The 17,500-nt window shown below is 39.4% G+C and overlaps 2 protein-coding genes across 2 annotated transcripts in view; one reads left to right on the forward strand and one right to left on the reverse strand.

Annotated features, from left to right (window-relative positions):
• Positions 1-17,500, forward strand: part of LOC134003385 (HEAT repeat-containing protein 1-like) — a 398,094-nt gene that overhangs the window by 372,296 nt on the left and 8,298 nt on the right.
• On the reverse strand, positions 2,293-17,458 carry LOC134003171 (uncharacterized). The gene is made up of 10 exons (XM_062442297.1): positions 17,416-17,458; positions 15,850-15,864; positions 15,150-15,293; positions 8,659-8,778; positions 7,886-8,050; positions 6,798-6,935; positions 5,418-5,606; positions 4,658-4,963; positions 4,270-4,563; positions 2,293-2,921 (listed from the first exon to the last, which is right to left on the reverse strand). Exons 1-10 carry the CDS (start codon positions 17,456-17,458, stop codon positions 2,779-2,781), a joined length of 1,557 nt encoding a protein of 518 aa, XP_062298281.1. The 3' UTR covers positions 2,293-2,778.

Raw genomic sequence — 17,500 nt, forward strand, 5'->3', positions numbered from 1 at the left:
AAGGAAGGAAGGAAGGAAGGAAGGAAGGAAGGAAGGAAGGAACAGACGGGGTCAATTTGACCCGGGAGGACGACACGAAGGTTAAAAACTTTCCTTTAAGCCTGAAAATCTTTAATCTATCTTCATGTGACTCAGAATTAACCAAAATTGAAATATTTCCACTTTCTACTAAATGTTTTTGTGCAGCTGATACATATGTTTTATGTTTTATTTAATACTACAGTTTATTCATCATTCACTGAAATCATTGTGTTCTCCAGTGTTATAAAACGTTGGAACATTTTATAGTGTGACTGTAAATACGTTAAACTCTGTCAACTAAAAGTGTAAAAACGTAATAAACTCTGTCTGCTTTTCTTCAATAAGGATTAATCACCAATTTATTAATGACTGATGAGGTGTTCACGAAGGATTTGAGGTTCCAAAATTATGTATATATAATAATTATGAGGAGATACTGTGAAATGCCCAAATATGAACAGTTAAGGCAATTATTTATTTTAGTACTATCTATCTATCTATCTATCTATCTATCTATCTATCTATCTATCTATCTATCTATCTATCTATCTATCTATCTATCTATCTATCTATCTATCTATCTATCTATCTATCCATCCATCCATCCATCCATCCATCCATCCATCCATCCATCCATCCATCCATCCATCCATCCATCCATCTATCTATCTATCTATCTATCTATCTATCTATCTATCCATCCATCCATCTATCTATCTATCTATCTATCTATCTATCTATCTATCTATCTATCTACTATTTACCTTGACGTTGTCTCAATTAATGCACAATCAGAGCTTTTGTAATTGCAGCTTTTGTCTCATTTCAGATCCACTTCCTGTCACGTTTCCCACCTGTGTGATTGTCTGCCCCGCCCCTAATGTGTTGCACCTGTGTCTCATTGTCTCCTGGTGTATTTAGTCTGTGTGTTCCCCTCCTTCGGTGCCAGATCTTCTTTACCTTTGTGAGAGTTCCAGCTTTTCTTGTATTGAGTTTCTAGTGTGTGCCGACCTTGCTTTGCCTATTACTTTACTTCTAGCCTGCAGGTTTTGTTACCTTTGCCGGTTGGACTGAATACCCGTACATCGACCTGTTCCCGATTAAACCTTTGAACTCTTCATTGCTTTGTGGCTCCATATCCAATTTGCGCTTGATATCATATTCATATTGTAAACCGGTATTATAACATCATTTTTATTTCCAATTTCAATGACTGATAATATCAAGCCTTAACTGTCAAATACTGCAAACAGGATAATGTCACCACGATTATGGATTCAAAGGTGTAATTTTTATATTACAACTCAAAATGTCTTCAAAGTGTAAATGGGACACAATCCAATTACTGAACATAAAGTTTTCTTGCTTTGGAGAACGGCAGGTTGGTTGCACGTGACTGATATGACAGGACTGCACCACTCATACATTTTGTTTGTACCGAAAATAAAATCGGTGAATGCGGCAAGTTCTATGAGTAAATCATTGGTGAGTGAATGTTGGTCTCCCTCCTTATGAGCAGGTTGGTACACTGCGTGGTAGTCCCTGCCATCCGTGTGTGAATGAATGAATGAGACATGTAGTGTAAAAGCGCTTTGAGTGGTCAAAAACACTAGAAAAGCACTTTATAAGTACAGTCCTTTTATCACAGGTTCATATTGATGAGCGAAGCTGTGTGCTGCATGAGTCGGAAGTGTCGCTGGACAGAACGACTATGGAAAGCCACTGAGCCAGAAGTGCATCGTCCACATCTTAAAGATCTCAGATACTATTTTGATGCACTAGTAAAGGAAACTCAGACTGATCACTTTGCTAATTTAATTTATTCTTCTTCTTCTTTTGACCCTACGTTAAATGGACTGGACCAACCTCCTCATCAGATGGAGACGAACCATTCACACACATTCATTCACCAGCCTTCAGGAGCAATTTGGGGTTAAGTATCTTGCCTAAGGACGCATCGATGTGTGGATTGTGTCACTGCTGACCTCTACATGACCATATTTCTCTATCAGTGCTTACCTACTTTTTTGATGAAGTAATGGCTATAAGGTTCAGTATTCATCCTATCTCATTCTGTTCTGGACTCCTTCTGACCTATCAGCTTATAAGATCTGATGGGTTTGATTAGGAAAAACCTTCGAAATGAAACCAGTAGAGTGTCAAAGTGCTATTGGTACATTAGGAACTGATTTATTAGCATGAAACTGTCACATACAATAAATGAGGGCTGAGTGAACATTCAGTAGAAACACATTTTAAGCTGCTTTATATTCATATTTCTTTCTCTGAAAACAGCAAAACAAAGACAAAACATTTGATTTCCCTGAGGTTTTCCTTTTACTCAGTTTATATAACTAAAAAACTGAATACTTTAAAAATAGCAATAACACATTTGAGCTGAATAATAAGTATATAGTCTATTAAAGGCAGTGAAGTAAAAATATATAAACTCATCAAACATCTGGACTGATTTTTAAATGAGTTCTTGACTCAACATTTATCCAGATGAGACCATAAAACTCTGGATTCATGAAAATCTGTAAGTTAAAAGTTACAGCTGTTCATATGAGAGATTAATGATGACTAAATATAATTATAAACAGATAATTATGTTACAAATGGTCCAATCAGATCTCCTTTCTCTCCTCCTCTCTTCTTCTAGTGGGCTTAATAAAGGTCTCACTACTTCCTGTTTTGGAGCGTTGGTGCTGGTGATGATTTTCTTCTTCAGAGGGTTTGTGTTTGTCCTCAGAGGTCCTACTCTGCTCCCTGAGCTCCTTCCTCTTCAGCCGGCTCTCTGGAAACACCGAGGTTACAATAATCCATCTCAACGTTCTCCTGTGGGTCTGACTTCTGCCCCCTGCTGGCCTGGAGAGACATGACAACACAGATCTGCATCACTCCTCTCTCTAGTTCAAGATAAACAGGCTGAATGCTTAATTTCAATCAGTCCTCTAAACAAACATGTTCAGTACCTTCAGGATGAAATAGACGGCTGTGGTGAACAACAGCAGAGTCACCAGCAGGAAGACGACCAGTCTGATGATGAAAACTGTTCTGTGAAATGTCTCATCTGGATCTGATGAGACACATTCAGTGATCACATTAGATCACATGACATCATGAGGACAACAGCTCCCATCAAACAGAAACTTTACTGATGTTAAATCTCCTAAAATCAGTGAAGTCTGAAGCAGCTTGTTGATTCAGCTCTTAGAGAATAAGTTCATCTGATCCTCTCTGTATGCTGATGATGTTCAACAAAAACCACTAATGTGTTCACAGCTGCTTTGAAAGAATGAATGAAAGTCTGCTGATTCTCTCCTTAAAGCTCCTGTCTGGTTAAAATGATTCAACTGATTGTTAACAGTCAACATCTTTACATGCAGTTAAATCAGATGTGATCCTGGTGAAGCTCTGAGTTCATCATGTAAAGCCCTGTTTATTATCATTATAGTGCTTATCTGGCTTCACTTTTACTTTCCACTACAACACAGTTGTTATGGTTGAATAATGTTAAAGAAGCCGGGAAGGAAAAAGTTTACAGCTCCTTCATCAGACTGTGACTCAGCTCTCTGTAGGTCGCTGGGTCGCTCCTGCTGCCTCATGACTTTTTATCAAATATGGAAACAAAGTCAGTGTGACGTCTCAGTTGGACTGAGCTTCACACTCTGCTTCAGCTTACCTGTGACAGTGAGAGAGAGCAGACGGCTCTCAGAGGAGAAGTTATGAGAAAAAACATAGACGCCATAAACACAGCTGTAGTTTCCTTGGTGGGCGGGGTCTGCAGCAGGAAACAGGAAGTCAGCTGAGTGATTGACAGCTGGCTGGGTGTAGTTGTATGTTGTGTTGGAGGAGGTGAAGGTGAGCTGGAAGGAGCCTCCTGGGTACTGAGGCTGGACGGAGCAACTGATGTTGAAGCTGGAGCCCTGGAGCACCTGAAACCCCTGCTGCTGGGCCCCGGAGACCCCGTCCATGGTAGGAGACACAGAGATGATTGGCTGAAGCAGCAGGTCTGTAAATAGAGAGAGATGATTGGCTGAAGCAGCAGGTCTGTAAATACAGAGAGATGATTGGCTGAAGCAGCTTTTTATGGGGGTTTGAATCAATGAGCCTCCAGGAACAAGCTAACTTCTCTACCCTTTACGATGCTGTCATCTTGGATAAGTTTACAGTTCAGTCCAATGGAAACCACCAACTATCACTGTGACAGAGGAAGGGCAATATTACTGTCAGAGATGATGTCACTGATGGACTTACCTGAGCAGATGATCTCCAAGATGGAGGAAGAGGAATCTGATGATGCACATTCCCTCAGTGCATATCCAGACTGAACACAGTCAGAACTGATCCACCATACAGATCTATCTAAGGAATTATTTCTGCTTCTTGTTGAAACAGCAGAGCCACAGTCCAGATCTGAGCAGGCTACTGCTGCTTCCTTCAGGGTCCAGTCAGAGTCATCCACTGGTCTCCACGCTGTTCGTTTCACCTCCAGTCTACCTGCACAGCGACTGGCTCCTCCCACCAACCTGTAAGGCTCTGAACAGAAACAAGAGAGTCATCAGTAAAAGAATAAACTGAGTTTCATTAGAACAGAAATGAAGACAAATCAAAGCTGCAGCTCCTCTTCTACCTGAGCAGGTGAGTCCAACAGCTTTACCAGGTGAGCAGGTTCTTATAGTTGAGTTGGATCGTTCACAGTCCAGGAGAGCAGACTCATTGCCTCCACACTGGAACTTTTCGGTCCACATTGGAGCCTCCACTTCTCCATAGAGCGCCCCCTGGAGGACTAAAGGAGCCCCACAGCCAAGATCCCTACAGACCACCTCTGCATCCTGCTGGTCAAAGTCAGCTTCACACACTGAGGACCACGACTGCTCAGACTTCACCTCCAGTCTGCCTGAACACAGACTAGTCCCATTCACCAGCCTGACAGAGTCTGGATAGAGAGAGGACCATCATTAGTTTTGGGAATATTTAACTGCAACATTCATACCAATAAAGCTTTTTCTGAATTTGAAAGTCTGTTATTAGGTAGTCACGCCCCTCATAACTCTGTTCACAGTAGAATAATGGATGAAGCTACAGCTAATCTGAATTAGACTATTTAACTGCAACATTCGTACCAATACAGATTATTAATTAAGTTGAAAAAAACTTACACAGAGAGTCTGGCAACATCTTATGGTATCATGAGGAATGACACAGCGATAAACAGCAGTTCATGATCTTCTGCTGATTTTTTCTGTCAGATTATTACTAAAAGCTCAAACTACAGCCAACTGTAGTTGTTACTGCTGGTCTGAGTTCATCATATAATCACGTTAACGCTGTAAGTTATTGTGAATGCCTTGAATGCCTGCAGAGTGGGCCGAAAGAAAGACATGAATTACAGATTGACCCTAGAGCCATGACGGGACCCTGAACCAGGAAGGTGGAGGCAAGCTTTGCCAGCAGCGGTGTGAGCAATGGTGAAGCTAGATCAGTGTAGGTGGGAGTTTCTTTTACTGATGGCTGCTTTAAGAACTCCACATGATGTGCGCCAGGATCTTGTGATAACTGTGGAGGATCCTCGAGGTGATCTGGAGAAGAGGGAAGGTAGTCTAACAGTGGAGAGGGCTGAATCTTTGGGTTCAAAAGCTCAAAGTGACATCAGCAGTGATACCGATAACTTTCAATATTGTTGTTCCACACCTGATGTTGTAACTCAGAAAAACTCCTCTATCAACACCTCAGTTCAGAGAGGGAGTCCTGATGGTCCTGGGGAGCATTAACCACATAGGAGTGGTCACTGATCACAGAGGTGTAGGAACATCACAGACACATCTCTACTTTTTATCTGGACCTTGCTAATGCCTGTGGCTTTATACCAAACAAGCTGATGGAAACATGGACTCCTGGTATTACTTTAAGCTGAGCTGACACGGGGGGAGTAACTCCTGAACTACTATACTCAAAGCTAGTGAATAACATTGATCTTTCATCCTCAGAACATTGATTGTTTCTTTAAGTCACAAAGGGAAAGACTAACAATTTGAAGGTGAAGCCAGGAAACCATCTGAGGGCAGCATCATGTGGCCACAGGGGAAACACTGAGAGTCTCCTTCCTATAAACTGAGCAGGAAACATCCTGTATAGTCCTGTCTGAAGAAATGAGGGCAACACTTCAGCCTATATAACTGAGATTGAATGCTGTCAAAGAGAAAAGTTGAAGCCTATGCCGCTCACTTTGACTTCATGGAGGAAGCCGTCATCTCACAGTGGCACACTAACCCAATGTGAGCCACCTGCAAGAAGATAATGATTGTTTGAAAGCCAAAGTGGACTCTGTGTTGAACTGCTCATGCTGCAGCAATATCAGAGTTTTTGGAGCATCAGAATAAAAACATTTTAAAAAACAGGCCAGCGAGAGATGGAGTTAGTGGACAGGCTGCTGGTGGAAGCAGTACACCTCAGAAGTAGACAGGGCATGTTGAAGGCTACAGTCTCAAATAGTGAGAGTCCTCTACACTTGATACAAGTATCAAGACATCTTGTACCTTTCATAGCTTCCTCCATCAACACCTGAAGTGACAGCCTGGTTTAAGGTGTATTTTCTTATGCAATAGACTAATATGCAGTACTTCCCAGCAACAAGACGACTACATATCTAACTGCAACAATCCAAAATTTAGGCGAAGCTCAACATCTTTAAAAACTTTGATTGTGACATCAGTGGATCAGTGAGGTTCTAACATGTATCACTGTTTGATGGTGATGGACTCTTTGCTTACCTAAGCTGCTGTTGGCACAGATGTTTATGATGAGGTCATTCACAATGCGCTCGAGTCCATTGAAGTCATCGACCATGTACACATGTGCAGGATTTGCTGTGATTTCCAACAGCTGTGACTTGTCAGCATCCTTAACACCTGAGAAAACAACTGTACAGTTAAAACTGATTCAAAATGAAACTCAAAACAAAAGAATCTAAATTGTGGGTAAAATATTATTTAAAGTGGTTTTCTGCTCCTTAAACTGAACTTTAATTGACAGAGCATGCTGATGGTTGTGCATTTTAAATCCCATTAACTAGAAATCATACTTTACAGCATTGCTGACCATCTGCCAAAGCATAGCAGGTGCCATTGGTTTTAGTTCATTGTAGCTAAAACATAATTACATTGATTTAACAACTTAAAGCTACTCTTACCTTTCTTGCACTTCACACATTTGAAAAAACTTGAAGAGCAACAACCTCCTCCCTCCTATGCCCCCCCCCCCTTCCCCCTCCGCCTCCGCAAATGATTAAATGCAGCTGTGTATGTGTAGTTTATGAACATTTTAAGTATATTTTGAAGACTATTATGGGTGGACTTCATTAATCTATGTATAGAATTACAGTTCTATTATTCTGGGTGCTGGGATGCAGGAACATCTATTTTTGTTACTTTTGACAGTGAACAATACAAAATGTAAGGTTGTTAACAGTGCATTTCCAAATATCCCTCCAGAAATGTGCTTGGATGTTCAGTACCAGTCAAAAATGTAGACACACATTCCCATTCACTTAAAGATTCAGTGTGTCCAAACCTCTGACTGCTGCTGTACAGAAATCAGCAAATAAATTCAGATTGAAAGTTGTTGTTTTTTGACTAACATGTATAATATGTACATGTGATAGCTGGTAATACGATTTTTAAAATTTGGAATACAACATCAGGTCAGTAATGGACCAGGCTTAATGTGACTTCAGTGTTTTTCCTGCCTCCTGTGGACTTGTGAAAACATTTGCTGCAGGTTTGATTCAGTGAAAGTCAAAACTAAGATACTCTGCAGATTAAGTGGCCTACAAACTTGAAAAAGGTTAAAATGGCCATACCAATAGCGTAGATCTCAATGCCGCTGTCTCTCAGGTGATCTGATGCAAGGGATACGTTGTCCTGAGATTTTCCATCAGTAATCAGGATAATGATTTTTTGTGAGTCTGCACGCATTCCCACATTGGGTTTAAAGTTGTAATGGAGGACGAGCTGCAGAGCGATTCCTGTATGACAGTAATAAAGAGACTTTAAAAGGTACAGAGTGGAAAAGCTGACTGTTGCAAAGACTGTTAGCTGACTGATGGAGCAAATCCACAACCTTGTTAAAAACTATCTGAGTCTATGATAAAAAACAAACAACTAAAGCTATGAACCTGTGGAAGAGAGAAGTTAACTACGACTCCCAAGATGCATTTCAGTCAGAAGCATCCAATCACTGAGCTTCAAATTCTTTAGTGAGATCCTCATTAAAATGTTTAATGTTATTACATTATCATAATTATTGTAATCACTATCATTATAACAGCACCAGCAATCTTTGATTCATAATATTACACCATGGTGCGATACAAACACCTAATATCATAATAGTAATAACCATAGTATTATAATTATTCATTTATATTTATTAATTATTAATATTAGGAGAGCAACAATAGTACAAATTACTATTATCATCCATCTAATTTTCATCATAAACCTACTAAAACAGTTTTTACTCATTTAATCTGAAGTCTCTGTTCTGAAGATGTTTTATATGTGGATGTAATCAGAGCCTCTGCCTCAGTCCCTCAGTGTAAAGCTGGTGTGGATCAGCCTGATGTTAAATCACCTGTCATGGTGTTTCCTCCTTTGTATGGCAGTTTGGTTATGGCCTCCAGCAGGGATTGATTAGTCTGGTGGGTGTTCAGCTCCCATTCGGTCTTTGGGTCTCCACTGAACTGAACCAGACCTGCAGAAAACACACAGAAATGTGTAACACTGACACACTGACACAGCCTTTGTTTTTTTTTTGTTTTTTTTTAAACACTTTATTTGTAATTTTCTATTAACATATAAAACAATCATATTCTCTGTATTACAAATAACTATAACAAACAGTCCCGACAATAGACAGAGACATTTCAAACCCAAAATCAACGTGACAAACTAGTCATAGACAATAGACAGGCAAAGACAAGAAAAAAAAAAAAAAAAAAAAAAAAACACAAACAAAAAAACAACAACAAGTGCACTTAATACTTCTTATTACAGAATTTGTTCAAGGGCAGATGTAAAGATTCAGAGTTCCAGTTCCAGACCAGGTAAATTGTTCACATAAGTTATTAGAGAGTCCCAGGTTTTGTGGAATCTGTTGATGGAACCATTGAGAGTACATCTGATCTTTTCCAGTTTAAGGTTCTGCATAACGTCCCGAATCCAGTGGTGATGAGATGGAGGAGTAGCAGCCTTCCATTTGAATAAAATCAAGCGTTTAGCTAATAAGGAGGAAAAGGCAATGACCCTCTGTAAATGAGCAGGGGGAACAGATCCCGTTGGGTCAGAAAACAAACCAAAAACAGCAACCAACGGAGAAGGTGAGATGTGATAAGCATAAGCGTTAGAAATTACTTCAAAAAAGGATGACCAGAAGGGGACAAGTTTTGGACAAGACCAGAACATATGATAAGAAGTAGCTGGGGTCTGTTTACATCTGTCACATAGTGGGTCTACATTCGGAAATATTCTTGCTAATTTAGCTTTTGAGAAGTGTAACCTATGCAAAACTTTAAACTGTATTAAAGCATGTCTAGAGCAGATGGAAGAAGAGTGTACCCTAGTAAGGGCCATATCCCATACCTCGTTGGACATCTGAGCCCCCAAGTCATTTTCCCATTGCTCTCGTATATGTGAAATAGAGTGGTTGCAGCAATCCATAATATGGGAATAAATAAATGATATTCTGCTTTTGTTCAGCATGTTAACCCTTAATAGGGAATCCAAACAGGAAGAAGGGGGAAGAGTAGGAAAATTAGCAAACTTTTTACGAGTAAAATCTCTAATCTGCAAGTATCGCCAAAAATGATTATTGGTCAGACCAAATTTTCTGGATAGCTGTTCAAAGCTAGCAAAAGTGTTGTTAACATACAAGTCTTCAATACTATGAATACCCTTATTATACCAAATTTTGAAGCCATTGTCCAATAAAGATGGCTGAAAAAGGTGATTATGTATTATTGGAGAGTGAATAGAAATACTCTGAATACCCAGACATCTTTTGAACTGGTTCACGATACGTAAGGATTGAGTTACAATTATATTATCTTTAATATTGTTAACTAGTGGTGGTAAGGGAGCACAAAGTAAGGCAGGGAGTGAATGTGGGCTGCTTGTGATCTTTTCAATCTGGAGCCATGCGGGGATCTTATCATTCCAATCTTTTAACCACAGAGAAATGGCATTAAGATTTGCAGCCCAATAATACGTACGCAGATTTGGAAGTGAAAGCCCACCTACACCTTTTGGTCTTTCCATAAATTCTTTTCTTATGCGAGCTGGTTTATTATTCCATATAAAGGAAGAAATAATTTGATTAAATGCCTTGAAAAAAGATTGTGGTATGAAAACAGGCAACGCCTGAAACAAATATAAAAACTTTGGCACAATAGTCATCTTTACAGAATTTGTTCTCCCGATGAGAGAAAGAGGCAAAATAGACCATCTTTTAATATCTTGTTTACACTGTTCCAGTAGAGGAGTGAAGTTACTTTTAAATAGACTGTAATAGGATTTGGTGACCTTTACACCTAGATATGTGAAGGACTCGGCGGACAACTTAAATGGCAGGTTAGGATATTCTCCAGCATTATCACTAATGGGGAAGTATTCGCTTTTATTAAAATTTAGTTTATATCCAGATATATTTCCAAATTCCTGCAAGATTCTAAGGATTTCAGGGGTAGATGTAATAGGGTTGGTAACATATAATAATAAATCGTCTGCATAAAGCGAGACAGTGTGAGTTAGGTCACCACGTGAAATACCTTGTATAATATCATTGCATCTGACAGCTATAGCGAGTGGTTCTATAGCTAGAACGAAAAGCAACGGACTCACTGGATCCCCTTGTTTCGTCCCTCTGTGAAGAGGAAAGTACTCTGATGAGATACCATTGGTATAAACTGAGGCAGTAGGATCAGTGTAAATGAGCTTGATAAGTTGAATGAAACTAGGGCCAAAACCAAATCTGCTAAGTGTATAAAAAAGATAATTCCACTCGACCCGATCAAACGCCTTTTCGGCATCAAGCGATATTACTGCTTCTTGAGATGGAGTGTTAGATTCAGTGTAAATGATATTAAACAATCGTCTCAGGTTAAAATATGATTGTCTGCCCTGGACAAATCCAGTCTGGTCCTCCGAGATGATATGAGGAAGAATTGTCTCAAGCCGGAGTGCAATGACCTTTGAGAACACTTTACCATCACAGTTTGTCAAGTTAATCAGTCTGTAAGAAGAGCAGTCACAAGGGTCCTTATTCTTCTTTAATAACAGTGTAATAGATGCCTGGCGAAGAGTAGGCGGAAGAATATTATTCTCCAGTGCTTCTACATAAACTGAGAGAAGAAGAGGGGCAAGTTTATCTTTGAATTTTTTATAAAAATCAGTTGGAAACCCATCCGGGCCAGGGGCTTTTCCACTCTGAAGGGACATTATAGCATTATTAATTTCCACCAGCGTCAGATTTTCTTCCAATCTCTCTTTAGAGTCAGAGTCAATTGTAGGAATATTCAGATTAGAAAAAAAAAAGTCAAATTGGCTGTGATCCGATGTTGAGTCTGAAGAATATAATTTAGAGTAGAACTCTTTAAAGCAGTTGTTAATAGCCTGATGATCTTCTGTTGAGGAGCCATCAGGTAGCATAATTTGCGAAATATTACGGGATGCTGCTTTTTGACGAAGTTGACTGGCTAATAATTTGGATGGTTTATCCCCCTCTTCATAAAATCTGCTACGGGATTTAAGAATGAGCCTCTCTGCTTGAGTGGTAGTTAAGAGATCAATTTCAGTTTGTATGCCTACTCTCCTCTTAATCAAATCAGGGGTCGGAGAACCAGCTATGAGTCCGTCCAGAGCCTTAACTTCTGAAGATAACTCCTCAATTTTCTTATATTTCATTTTCCTAATATGAGCAGAACGAGAAATAATCTGCCCTCTGAGATATGCTTTGAGTGTCTCCCAGAGAGTCGAGGCTGAAATGTTATCAGTTCTGTTTACCTGCAGAAAGAAATCTATCTGTTCTGCAATGAACTTTACAAAATCTGAATCGGCCAGCAGGAGTGTATCAAGTTGCCATGTCCGTTTTGTCCTCTGAATTGGAAGAGTTACTTTAATACTCACTGGGGCATGGTCAGAAATAATAATTGGGTCATATTTACAATCTGTAATAACATTCAACAAGTAGGGGTCAACCAAAAAAAAATCTATCCTGGAAAATGACTTATGTACATTAGAGTAATACGAATACTCCCGTTTAGTGGGATGCTTAAATCTCCATGGATCTATTAATTTATGTATATCTATGAACGATTTAATTGTTTGCACCGATTTAGATGGTCTTGGTACAGATTGAGAAGAGCGATCCCAAGTGGAATCCATCACCAGGTTGTAATCCCCAGACATAATTAAATGATGACTATCCAGATTAGGGATGGAGTTTAGCATCTTTTTAAAAAAAATGGTCATCATCAAAATTCGGGCCGTAGATATTAACCAATACTAGGCGAAGTTGAAACAGCTCTCCTACAACCATCACATATCTGCCATTTGGGTCCAAGATAGTGTTTGATACAATGAAGGGAATCTTTTTGTGAATGAGTATAGCTACTCCTCTACCTTTACAGTTAAATTGTGAATGAAACATTTGCCCTACCCATTCTTTATGAATTTTTGACTGGTCTTGATTTGGAAGGTGGGTTTCCTGTAGAAAGGCAATACCAACCCCAAGGTGTTGCAAATGAGAGAGGACCCTTTTTCTTTTAACTGCCTGATTTAGACCCTTAACATTCCAGCTTATAATTTTCATGTCACCTTTACCTGGGACAAAATATGAATTACTCTGTGCCATTAGAACTACTCGTTTCAAAAATAGCAGTGTCTACCCCTTTTAGATGATAAAAAACCCAAGTAAGTGCACAAACTGTATACAAAACAAATAAGACATCATAACTACTACATATAACACATAAACAAGCCTTAAGAAGGCTACCCCCCCCAAACAACGTCAAACTGTTGCAAACCTGCATTTGCATGCTACCCGCAATAATGAGTATACATTTCTCAACCATTAATGAACCTCTCAAACAATATTATTAAATGACCTGCGATATCCTTTCACCCTGTTGAAACCATGATATCTATAGGCCTACAGCCTTTGTTTTTAAATGATAATGAGAATATCAACGATGATAATTTGACATGTGCATTTGTTTATAACTATTATTCTTCTTATTATCTTGATAACATCATGGTTGCCCCAACACTCACCAACAGACGTTGCATGTCTGTACTAATTAGCATTCGTATAGAGGGACCAAAAGACTTAGAGAACCATTCCAGCAGTTCAGTCCAGTAGGAGAAACAAATGAAGCTTAGCGAAAGTTCAGACAGGAAGACCATCTGTTTGTGAGCTCACGTCATAGTTTTATTTCTCCTTCTTTAGTCATTCTGATCCTTCTCACAGCTCATACTGATCTCCGTCAAAGCTCATAATTTCCTTGCTGTTATTTCTCGAGCATCAATTGACACGTAAGCTGTTCACATCAGCTGGTCAAGTCTAACCAATAGCACGGTGACACACCTTCATGGTCAGCCTATCATATTGCAGCTGTCTTTATAAATGTTCTCCCTCTCTGCTCAGGTGCTCTCTTGATGCTGTTTTTGTGCGACCCATCACCACCCAGTCTTCAGATTCCTCAATGCAACACTTTAACCTCATCAGCTGATCAGTCTCAGCAGAGTCAGATTGACATTGTTTGTCTCTGTGCTCTCTCTCCTCTCAACCCAACCGGTCGAGGCAGATGACCGCCCACCTAGAGCCCGGTTCTGCCTGAGGTTTCTTCCCGAATAGGAGAGTTTTTCCTTGCCACTGTCGCCAAGTGCTTCCTCATGTGGGATTGTTGGGTCTTTTTCTAAATTAATCAATGAATACAGTCTAGTCCTGCTCCACTTGAAAAGTTCCTTAAGATGACTTTGTTGTGATTTGGCCCGAGATTGATTGATCGAAGTCATCAGCCACCACCAGTATCTGGACTCCATGGGGGTTTCTATCATGCTGCTGCTCAGGACTGAAGTCCTTCGATTCCAAAATTCTCCCTGCAGAGTCCAAGCGCCAAAGACCTTGACAATACCTAATCATTCATTTCATCTGCAGAATAAACATTCTTTAACTTCATTCTCTGGTCTCTGCTAATTGAAATAGTCTGATAATAACCCCGAGTCTACTGTCTGACTCTGCATGTTAGTCAGTCCCCATCTGCACTGCATAAAGAAAGCTAAATGTTGTCACACAGAACTCAAATTAAATATTAATACAGTTAATTATTGTAATGCTTCCAGTTTTATCACTGATAACATATAAAACAGATTGGTGGGAAAAGGCCATGCCTTTCATTAGAGTAACTTTACAGTGTGAGTATACGGCTATTTCTCCGAGGCAATAGACGATGGATCTGGAGTTGGAGCGTAGCAGTAATGATGTGGATGAACCAACAAGTTGTACATCCTCCCTAACTAGAACTTGTTGTTCAGATATTCGGTATTCTTCAAAGAGTCTGTGCAGTCACAACATCTGTCCTGCTAACTGATCCAACATGGACCTACACAGAAGGAATATACAGTATATCTCCACATGGAAATAAGAGTCCTGATAAAAGACTGTTTAAAAGCTGAATAATAACTACCATGAATTACTCATGTATGCTTTGGTGGGTGAAACACTGATCCTTAATGTAGGTGAATCACATAAAAATGTTACTAAAATATTTCTGCATGTTTTTAGAGATAATTGGTACTAACAGAGGCTCTATGCAGATTGTGGTTATTCTTCTTAAACATGTAAAACCGCTGCTATGCTCCTTTTATCCTCACATCAGCCATTCCCTTCACTTGCTATCATGTTATTTTGCAGCTTTTACGCTAATTTTGAACAAAGGACCTGCACCTGTATTTGAATATTTTCACATCATGATGTAAACATTTTAGTATTTTGAACCCGTTACACAAACAGTAGTAGTTATAGCAGCAGGAGCAGTGGTGTGAACTGTAGTAGTAGTAAAATATTACCAATCTGGACTTTGTCAGGGCCGATGTCGACGATGTTGACTATCTTTCTCAGAAAGGACCTTAAGGTCTGAAAGTTTAATCTACCAATGCTCCAAGATCCGTCTACCAACATCACGATGTCGGCCTTACTGTCACACTGAGAACCTGAAGGAGAGCAAAGGATTATGGGAAACAACACAGGAGACCACATGTTGAAGCTAAGGCTGTGTCTGAGTGTCTGTAAACTGAGTTTAAATGTATCCAATATGTAAATCCCTCAAATGTTCCACAATGGAACAACAAAGTAGTGTTCATGTTGCGTACACTACTTCCTGAAAGCAATCCCCCAAATCCATGGATCATATTTTATAGACACAGAATTAGTGGCGAGTAACTCTGCAGCTGACTGGATGACATAAAAGTGATGATGATCAGTGAGTGTCTGAAATTTGGGATTTCTGATCAGTATTGAATACATTTTGTATATTAATGAGTAATTAATGAGTGAATGAAGGAGGGAGTCATTAGTTTTGAGACTATTAGTACATAAACCAAACTCCATCCATTCTAGATGCTGATCCTCCTGGAGGATCCAGAAGTGTTCCCAGGCCAGATGAGGTTTATATTATCCCTGCAGTGGGTTCTACTGTGGAGTCTCCTACCAGTTGGACATGCCCATTCCCATCTCTTTCTCTCTTTTTACCTGGTGATTGGTGTTTACCTTCAGTCTGGAGTCCTGGAAAGAAAATCAGAAAATTCAAATGTAGATTGGAGCAGAGCAGTGAACTGAACAGACCCAGGACCGAAAGTGGGAGACTCTACAAGAGAGAGACAGCAAGCTAGATGTTTAAATACAAAGTGTTTATTCTGGTCTGAATTTATACTGGGAATAATTTCACACATTGACTTTACACAGTCCAGCCATGAACCAGCTCTTATCCTGGGCTTGTTTAACAGCTCTGTGGAGCTCAGCCAGTCTTTGTTCTTTCATGTGTTCATGTTAATAATCATCTGTTCATTCATTCATTCATCAGAGTCCATCAGTAGGAAGTCCACTCTCACTTTCATCTTCATTAGCTAACTTCTTGTTTTTGTGTATGTTCCCCAATATGATGCTCTACAACCCAAACATGACCCACAGTCACATGCATGTTAACGGTTGTGTGTGTGTATGTGTGTGTGTGTGTGTGTGTGTGTGTGTGTGTGTGTGTGTGTGTGTGTGTGTGTGTGTGTGTGTGTGTGTGTGTGTGTGTGTGTGTGTTGGGCGTGGGGTTGAGTATTTTGTATATGACCAAAAATAAAATAAGAAGTCAAATAAAATAAAATAAAAGACGGTAACAATAAACAAACAACATTATATAAAAGCAAGTCTGCAGAAATGAGTTTTAAGAAATGATTAAAAAGAAGTTACTATACACATTTAACTGTCCTGTAGCTCCTGATGCTCTCATGTAAATGTTTACTGGGCTACACAATAATATGGAAGTTCTTTAATGTCTGATTAAGCCAACAAAAATAATACATCAAATTATTAAAAATGTTAAATTTAAAATTCAAACATGATGAGGAAACAGGTCAAACTTCCATAATAATAAAAACATTAGTAAAATAATAAAAAGTCACTTATTAAATGAGAAAAGTCACAAATCAAATTCAGCTGCATCCTTTTTATATTTCAGGTCTATGTTTAGCTTTCACCACCAGATGGCACCATTTCATTATTTAACAAAGGTCTTCCTCATGTATAGCTGCCATATTTGTTGTGTGATGTGGTGGTTTGTAATTGGTTGTGTCTTGCCTGTCAATCAACCTTCAAAGTCCCTCCCTGCTCTTCTTAATATATCCTCACTCCCTGCGAGGTGACGTCACATGACCAACCAACACGGCCCGAAGATCTTACATTTATATGCTTTAAATTAGTATTATTTGATGATGAACACTTTCAGTACTGGTTTGTTAATTGATGTTATGTTAGGGTTAATAGGATAAAAGTCATTACAACAAGTATCAGCAAACCTTCCTTCAAAGTCCCTCCCTACGTCACATGACCAACCAACACGGCCCGAAGATCTTACATTTATATGCTTTAAATTTCCATTATTACATGAACACATTCATTAATGGTTTGTTAATTGATGTTAAAGAAATAAAACTCATTACAGCAAGTATCAGAACTTTTACTGAACACACTTCACTACATTTTACTGACCATGTTAACTTTTCCTAGAGGTTTTAAAGCTGCTTTTTGACTTGAACTCAGTATTTTTACAGGACAGCAGAGTCTTACCTGAGCTCCACAGCAGCAGCAACAGCATCAGCAGGTGATCCATGTCCAGGCAGGCGTCTGTCTCCGTCTCTGTGTCGTCTCTCTC

Source organism: Scomber scombrus, chromosome 21 (genome assembly GCF_963691925.1).
Source record: "Scomber scombrus chromosome 21, fScoSco1.1, whole genome shotgun sequence".
Taxonomy (NCBI): Eukaryota; Metazoa; Chordata; class Actinopteri; order Scombriformes; family Scombridae; genus Scomber; species Scomber scombrus.